At 51.5% G+C, this 8,744-nt stretch overlaps 1 protein-coding gene across 12 annotated transcripts in view; it reads right to left on the bottom strand.

Moving 5' to 3' along the window:
• Positions 1-203: 203 nt before the first annotated feature.
• Positions 204-8,744, bottom strand: part of TNS1 (tensin 1) — a 67,594-nt gene continuing 59,053 nt past the window's right edge. For all 12 annotated transcript variants that reach the window (XM_080397911.1, XM_080397904.1, XM_080397908.1 and 9 more), the window contains 8 exons: positions 8,061-8,192; positions 7,567-7,659; positions 6,945-7,022; positions 6,771-6,842; positions 6,523-6,691; positions 6,205-6,273; positions 5,834-5,866; positions 204-4,769 (listed from right to left, as the gene is read on the bottom strand). In XM_080397911.1, coding sequence (XP_080254037.1) covers positions 4,625-4,769; positions 5,834-5,866; positions 6,205-6,273; positions 6,523-6,691; positions 6,771-6,842; positions 6,945-7,022; positions 7,567-7,659; positions 8,061-8,192 — 791 coding nt within the window. In that variant the 3' untranslated portion in view covers positions 204-4,624. The remainder of the gene's footprint in view (positions 4,770-5,833; positions 5,867-6,204; positions 6,274-6,522; positions 6,692-6,770; positions 6,843-6,944; positions 7,023-7,566; positions 7,660-8,060; positions 8,193-8,744) is intronic.

The raw sequence follows: 8,744 nt of genomic DNA, 5'->3' as shown, positions 1-8,744 counted from the left end.
CCCACGCCCACCGGCGCCTGTCCGGGGGCCCCAGCGTGCCATCGAGGAACGGGGCGAACGACAGCCCAGAGAAAACACAGCACCCGCTGAGGTTTAGGGTTTTTTTTTTCTTTTTTTTTTTTCCCTGTGCAAAAAGAACAGAGCATTTATTCCTGCGCTCCCTTAAATTTCAAGATACATTTCCAGCGATCCAGACACCAAGCTGGCATTCCAAGCAACGGTATATTTTATATAACTGATTTTTTTTGTTGTTTTTACCACTTTATAAAGCCATACAATGAACTGCAAAGAATCTGATATCTGTACAACGGGAAGACAACCGCGGAGTCACATTCACACATGGACATGGTGTGACCGAAGTCGTCCTTACACACGCGACATTATGGGCACAAAGATACAAAATATAATGCATTTTTTTCCAACTATATAAATACACAGAAATGGGCGAGTCTAAAAGTTTGAAACTGTTCATTAACACTGATTAGCAAATAAATCTGTAACGTTCCCAAAGTAACAAAGACAACAACAATCAAAAAAACCCAAAAAACCCACGCATAACACGGCGGCACAGGATCCACCAACAGAAACGTCGGGTTGCTTCCTTTTTTTTCTTTTTTTTTTCTTTCCTTTTTAAGGAGAAAAAAAAAAAAAAAAAGAAAAAGAGTAACCCCAAACCAACCTCACAATTTGCAAAACAAACGAACGAAATGAAACAAGCCCCTGCGGGCTCCTTTGCTGTCTGATCCTCCTGCCTGCTCCAACGGGAAGGGTTGCCTTTTGTTGATGCCGATGTCTGGGGTTTTGGGGGCAACTGGTTTCTTTACCTGCCCGACCTGCTGGGTGGGGATTTACTTTGCGCTTAGGTTCAGGTGGTTGAACTCGCTAGAAAATAGATGCCCGGAGGCTGGGTTCGGTTTTTCTCCCTACCTGGTTTGTTTTCTATATGTGGTTTGACCAGGGGCAGCCAGCAAATGTTGCATCCAGAGCAACCCCAAACCTTGCTCAATTCCTCTGCTTAAACCCATGAGCTCCCCCATCTCCACTGGTGATGAGGGGCTGGCAAAGAGCATAAGATGGGTGCATTCCATCTGCAGATCATCCCCCAAAATAGCTCCTGGTGGGGTGCAGAGCCGGAGGCAGCCCAGCTGAACAGGAACCCCACATTTTGCACATTGCAGGTGCTACCATTTGGGACAGGCAGCAAACAAACCCCTGGGGAGCATTTCCCAAGAGACAGCAACATCGACAGCAAAGGGAGGATGGGTGGGAAGGGGCTTCCCCAAAGAACAAACCAACACAAAAAGGACATGTACAATAAATTTACACACGAAAAAAAATATATATATAATGTGTGGGGCAAAGTGCGTTTTTAAGGATATCTTTGGCAAGAATATATGCAGTTCTTTGTGCAGGAAGGAGGGATGCATTTGTGTGTGTGTGTGTGTGTGTGTGTGTGTGTGTGTGTGTGTGAGCAAGAGAGAGAGATACCATCCGGCTGCTGACAACGGCAGTGTGATTACAACAAAACATATGCTGGGCTTAACTCGCACAAGCTTGAATCTCAAATACCATGACTGCATTAAAAAAAAAAAAAAAAGAAAGAAAAAAGAAAAAAAGCGAAGAGTCTTTTCTGTCCCTTTCATAAGGAAAGATATATCAACACTAGGTCCCCACCACTCCCAGGACCTGGGCAATCCTCAGCACCGGCTGACAGTCTCTCCAAGGGACAGAAAGGGTAGTTACACCTAAAAATGTAACTTAAAAAAAGGAGATAAAAGGGGAAAAAAGTGCCTTTAAAGGGAGTTGACAAAACACCTGGCTACATCATTGGAAGGTGATTAGCTGTGTGTTAAAAAAATAATATAATCATCAGACGATTTTGTTAGTGTTCAAGATTTGGATACGGTCTAAATCTTCAGCTAGTGGGTTAATGAGGAAGCCGTGAGCGGCTCAGGACCCAAAGGTATCAGGACCCATAGGCATGATGCTATCGGCAGGTATCTACTGGGTTCAGCTTCTATGCAACATCTCTGTGGTGCTTAGATCTGCTTCATTTGTATGGGGAGAAAAAAAAGGAATGAGAGTTTCAAGCACCAGTTTCCGAGGCAGCAGATTAAAATAAAATTACATTATTATAATCTCTTTTCTGAGCAGTGAGAAAACAAAGTCTGAAAAATAGAGGCTTTCAAAAATATATCTTTATATATCTATAAACACAGTGTTTTCTCTAATCAGTGAACGGCGGCGTGAGGAGATTATGGGTGAGATCGTTTCTCATCTCACTTGAATTTCGCAGAAGGAGAGAATCGCTTTTTGGAAACATTGGAAATGAAAAGGTCTCTGCATCCGTGCAGCCAGGGAGCCGGGGAGGGGGAAAGCCCTCCCCAGAGCCCCCCATCCTGCCACCGTCTCACAACCAGCTCCTCGCTATGCATTCTTTCACTCTCGCTTCAGTACATCAGTATAGCCTCCGGCCATGCCAGCCCTCTCTGGGCACCCACGCGGCTCGCTCATACACGCACACGCACATGCACACCGGTCACACGCACGCCACCCCAACATGGGGGGGCCCCCCACGCATCTTCCACCATCCATATTTTTCCTTGCTCTGGATTTTCTTTTAACATGCAGGTGTTTCCCCGGGGCAGGGGAAGGCGGGGCAGATATAATGGGGGAGATAGGATGCGCAGAAAGCAATATGGCAAAAATAAATATTTTCGGAGTGTAAATTTAACCTTTTTTTCCTCCTTAAAATTTCATTAGCTTACAGTATTCCATCAGTATAGCTCAGATATATATATATATTATCGCTATCAAGGCAAGGGCGGTCTGAGGGAGACAAGCTCTCCGGAGGAGGGGGGCTGCAGTGCTATGTTTCTAATTTTTGCCCCCAGTAGACTAGCATCTGGGCCACTTTGCACTAAAAACTTCTCACAAAAATCTCTCAGGGGTGGGGGGGAGCGGGGATGTAGATTTTCAGCAGACGGCTCAGCAACAAGCCCACAGCTCCAACCAGACCGTTCCCCCTGCCCCAAACCTGCACGTCTGACCAAAGCATCCTCTGCTCCCTCCCCAGCACCACAGGGCTGTGACCTCTGCCTGCTGCCCCGCAACCATGATGGCCCCCCACCAGCAGCACAGGGGCCTTTTGCCCCTCTTGCCCTCCTACTGGCCCTCCTCATCTCCCAAAGTGAAGGGAAAAGCCAACGGCACCAAAGCCACTTGCCAAACTATGGTGCATTTGGGGCGCACAAGCCTCCAGCCAGCCGGTTTTGGGTGTACATGTGTGCCAAGCAGGGTGGCTCTCAGAGGACCTGTTTACCTCCCCACTGAGCCAAAGCTGCCCAGCGACTGCAGATCCTTTCCCTTTTTCTTTTCTTTTGAAATTTTCTTCCTTCTTTTTCTTTATTTTAACGTGGCCTCCAAAATAAAAGGAGAAAAAAGCGCCTGAGTTACTTGTAGTCATTCGCCTTTCGTGCAACTTGAACGTCCATGCAATTTAAAAACCGCTTGCGTGTCTCCGAAGAGTGAGATAGGGGTAGCCACGGGTCCGCTGCTTCGCACAGAGAACCCATCTGTGCCAGCATCCACTATTATTATAATTACTATTATTATTGCAATGTTTTTCTTTCCTTTGTTTTGTTTTTTTTGTGTGTTAAGAGAACACGTGACAGGCCACAGGAGAACCCTGCCAAAGAGGACCAGTGATGGGAGGGAAAAGGGGAAGACGGGAGAGGAGGCAACTTTTCTGCATCCTCCAAGGAGGTTCCTGGGGAGCTTCTGCCTACCCCAGGTGCAGGGTAGCAGCAGCCCCCCACCACCACCTCCTCGCAGGCTGGAGGGCACAAGCACCCTGGGGAGGTGGGAAATGCCATGACCCACCTCTCTGTGTGGACCCACAGCAGCTCACCTGTGACCGGCGCTGGGCTCTGGGTCAGCACAGAGGTTAGCCCATGGTCAAGCTCCCCAGGGACAGGAGGGTTCAGAACCAACCCCCACCACATCCCCAGTAATTTGCCAGGTGGCTGGCAGGTTTCAGGAGAAGCGTGGGGGCCAGTGAGGACCCTTGGCTCCAGCCGAGCAAGGGAAGGTTTCTGGGGGGTATCTCTTCCAGTATCCCACGGACCCAGCCCATGTCGTTATCTCTTACAGGTTGTTTCAAACACACAGCAGACGTTCGCTGATGGAGCTGCTGGGATGGAGTTTCTTCCATGGGTTTTGCTAGTTGTCTCTTTTTTTCCAGACGGAAAACACCATTCATGTTCCCGTATTCAGTCCCAAGTGGATGTCAGCACTCAGAATCATGATGCTAAAAGCTGGGAACATCCATCTCACTGCTGCCTTCACTTTGGTCACCTTCCCTGCGATGGGACATGCATCCTGTCTGGCATGACTTTGTGGCTCTCTTACGTAGGTGCTTTTGGTTCCTCTGTGTGTGTGTTTGGCTTGTGTTGAGTTTTTAGGGGTTTCGTTGGGGTTTTTTTGTTGTTTGCTGTTTTCCTCCAAAATTCCAACCCTTCCCCCCCAATTCACTTCCCTCTCCCACAATGCACTTCCTCACACTCCTTCTCGGATCAGCTCCAAGTCCTTCTCCAAAATTCAAGAATCACCCGCAAGCGCCAGCTCATCTTTTCTGTCCAGAGCCAAGCATGACCCTGGAGACAAAGTTGACAATGGCTGCAGCTGGCTGGTCTGGGTCCAGCTCAGCAAAGAGGTGACAGATGTTGTCTGTGGTGCTCCCTTGCTTCCTGGCCACAAAGCCGAAGAGCCTGGGTGGGGAGAAGGCAAGAGGCTCAGTAAGGTTTGCCAGCATTGCTCACCCAAGGAACACCACCACCCTCTTCCATCACAGTCTTGTCCACCTTCCCCTCTTCAACATGTACCTCACACAACAGAGGGGGACATCCCAAACCAGCCTGCATGACCCATCTACTCTTCCCTTTACTGCAGTTTCTTTGAAGGCCAGCACTGTGTCTCCATCATCTCTTGGCCCAGCCCTCCTTGCTCTGACCATCCCTGTCACTCTCCCCTAGACCGTCCCTGAGACGGGACCTTCCAGACAATCACAGCATTGCCTTGGTTTGGGTGATGACTCAAAGACACAGAGGTGTGATGGATGGGCTGGGATAGACCCTGTATGAGAGGAAGGCCATGTGGGGACACAAGGAGCTGGGTGAGACCATACAGTTATTTCTGTCTTTCCTCTGATGAATAAAATCTCCCTCCCCTTTTTTTTTTCCCCTTTTTTTTTTTTTTTTTTAATTAGAATGTGCAAACTGAAGTTATAAATATGGGGGAACAGAATGTGAGACAGGCTCAGGCCATGGCATTTCTAGTTAGGGAAGGGAAATATCCCAGCAGCTGGACAACCTAATAAAAAACCATTCGCTAACACAATGGCTAAAATTAGTGGGAACTGGTCCCTGGAAATGGGCTCAGCCAGCAGCTCTGCACTCCCATGGGCCAGGACATGGAGTACAGGAGGAACAGAGAGAGTCAGCCGGTGGCTCGCACGCCATCAGCATAACCCCCAGCTCTGATCCATAAGCTGGCTCCTGCTGATTCTGCTGGGACAGTTTCCAGTAAAGCCAGTTCTGCAAGGGCCATGCCTGCTCTGACCAGGAATTTGGGGTTGAAAGATGCCTCCTGAGTCCCCAGAACCGTGGTCTCATGCTTGGGTGAAATGTTCCTGCAGCAAACAGCTCAGCCCATTTCACACATGGCTAAGAGGCTGCCCTGCATGGGGCATCTCTCAGCCAGTGCTCAAGCATAAGTGGGAGCCACCCCAACAGTGGCTGGGAGGAACTGGCTGGGAAGCACAGAAAGCACTTACTTGGCTGGGCCACTGTCATCAGTTTTAGTCCACCTGCAAGGAGAAGAGGAAGTGTGAGGGACTCCTGCACCCCACAAAGAGACAGGGCCGTGATGGGGGCCACTGCACCAACACTGGAGGGTCAGCCTGGCTTTGCACAGGCTTGGCTCTATGAGGAAAAAAATGATGCACCTCTCCCCCAGCATGAAGAGGCTTGGAGACACCAAGTCACCAGGAGAAGCTGGTGTTGCCCCTCAAAATCTAAGGGAACCTTCCATCCCTGCCCTCTGAAGGAGGAAGGGGGACAGAGCTAGCAAAGACCCTGCTCCAAGCAGCCCAGGGGAAGGGAAAGGGGCAGGGGACATGTGCTCCCCCCAGGTTAGGGCACTCACTTTCGTTCCTGGGGGTCCAAGTCACAGAAGGTGACAGTGTTGAGGGGGTAGTGTCGCCGGAAGAACAATCTGAAACACAAGGTAGGGAGCGTCAGGGCCAGGGAAGCACCACCTCTGCCCCACCACAGCCCAGCCCCACCAGCACAGGGTGGGGATCCCGTGGGTCTCCCCTAGGATGCTCCTGGAGTCAAGGACAAAGCACAGCCCTGCCCATGACCAGCTTCATGCCACCCCAGGGACATCCTTCATCAACACACTCCCTGAATCACAGCCTCACTGGCTTTGGGGACCCAGGGACGTGGCCATGGGGGCTCTTACTTCCTCTGGTTGTCCGTTAAGGTGATGCCTTGTGCAGAGACTTTGAAGTGGACGATGGTAGCAGTGGGTGTGGGATCAGCCACCAGCGTCTCGCCAACAGCCTTTGCGATGGCCTGGGGGCCTGTCAGTGACTCCATCTCCACAGAATTGATGAAGAGGACATTGCAGGCTAGAAAGGGAGACAGCAGCCATGGGATCAACCACTGCTCTGAGCCACATTTACCCTGGAACAGCCCCTCTCTACTCACCCGCACCCTGTTTGAGGAGGTCTGTGGCTGAGTTGGTGGCAGACGCAGTGTCTTTCTTTTCCTCCATGGGATCTGGAAGACATGTGATGGTTACTGTTGCTCCCTGCTTGGAAACTTACTCTGTTCCTGCAGGCTGTGAGGGTGGATGCAATCCCTTTTGGTCCTGGCTCTTACCTCGGTCAGGAATGACCAGCTTGCAGGGCAGGGCCAAGGGCATAATGGAGTGCTGGTACACCAGAGCCGAGAGACAGCCTGGGGACAGAGAGGAGATGGTCAGTGCAGGGCTGGGGGGACAGGCTTCCCCAGCGTTAGGTTGTTGCTCTGGGTGGATGGAAGCAGGCTTTCAGTAGGCTTCTTCGCTACATGTGGCGATTCATCTTGCTGAAACTACCATGCCTGCCCACGGAGGGCTCAGGGAGGGGGAAGAGATGCCAGGGCCTCCTTAGGAACAACAAATGGGGCAGAGCTCCTTGTGCAGCACCTCAGAGCACATTAGCCATGGGATAAATAAAACAAGGGGAGCCCCTGCCCTCCACCCTGCCCAGTAGCATCATTTGTCCGGCATCTATGTGCAGAAAGGTATGTACCTGTGCACACAAGCACATTTGTGTGCACTCATGAGTGTGCATGACTCCAGAGGCTCCAAATGCGCACAGGACTCAGCTACACAAGGACAAGAGGCAGTAACAGAGGCAGAGCTCTCCCAGACACCTGACAGCTCTGCTTTGATAGTCCAGCAAAGGCAAGGCTCTCCCCACCCAGCCCCGCATGTGGAGAGCACACTGGGGCCACTCACCAAAATTGGGCTCATTGGGGCATCCTTTTAGTTTCACACCCCGTGGGCTAGTCTCGATGAGGAAGTGCCTTACCAGTTCATTGGTGAAGTCTCCTGGAAAGAAACAGTATGTTCTCACACCAGAGCCACCCTCCTCCTCCTGCTTCTCTGCAGTCCCATGGGGAAACCAGTGCTCCAGCTCAAGGAAGGGATCCCTACCACCCTGCATACCCTTCTCAAATCCAGCCCTTTGTACAGGGTCAACCCCAAGCCAGGCTCCCCAGTGGTGTCGATGGGCTGGGGAGGCTGTGCCCATTTTACCATGCCAAAGCCCAAGATGTAGATGAGCTCAGGGCAGAGGCTGTCTGGTGCTTCCCTGTGCCCTGGGAGGGAGGGATCCTGCCACATCAGCACATACCCAAGGGCATGACTGGCTCAGCAGACCCAGCTGCCCGCTCACCCCGGCTGAATGATGGAAGGCGTCTTGGCGTGGGATGGAGAAGGGTATACAATACCTTTCTTGTTCTGCTGCATGACTGTGGGAGGCGGAGAAGCTACTTTCATGGCAAGGCCGTAGGCTCCCCGGAAGGAGTGGCTGTCTCGGATGATGAAAGCCCCCGGCTCCCTGTCCTTCAGCAGTGCAATGGCTGCAGGAGAGAATGGCAGACCTCAGAGCCAGCATAGCAAGAGCCAATGTGCCTTCTGAAGCCACAAGGTGTGGGTCAGGACTGGGCACCCCCGTTCCACAGCCTCGCAGCTGGGCACTGCAATATTACCATCCCCCCTGCACATCTGCATGGCGGCCTCAAGTGGGTCTTCAGCCAGGCAGGGGCTCATCTCCCCCTGGCCTCCACTGCCCTGTGTGGGCATCTCAGAGCATCCATTCCCACCCAGCCCACCTCTGAGCAACTAAGCACTGGAGAGCAGGCAGGGACCAAATGCTGGGACATTGCCCCTGAAGGCACGTTGCCCTCTCCTTGTTCTCCCCACTTATTTTAGCTATGTCTCCAATACCCCTCTGAAGACTCTCAACTCAAGATCTGGGTGCTTTGCACCCCAAACTGCATAGATCCACTGCACACTGCAGGGACCAGTGCTCCTCCATGAAGGGGAAGGTTTGGGGAACCCATGTCATGCAAGCCTGCAGCTGAGCTGGGCTTCAACCCCCCTTCTGCAATGGTCTGAGCATGCACAATTCA

This window comes from Falco punctatus (assembly GCF_963210335.1).
Source record: "Falco punctatus genome assembly, chromosome: 8".
Classification (NCBI taxonomy): Eukaryota; Metazoa; Chordata; class Aves; order Falconiformes; family Falconidae; genus Falco; species Falco punctatus.
The sequence above is the reverse complement of the archived record's forward strand: the minus strand, read 5'-3'. Positions and strand labels throughout refer to the sequence as shown.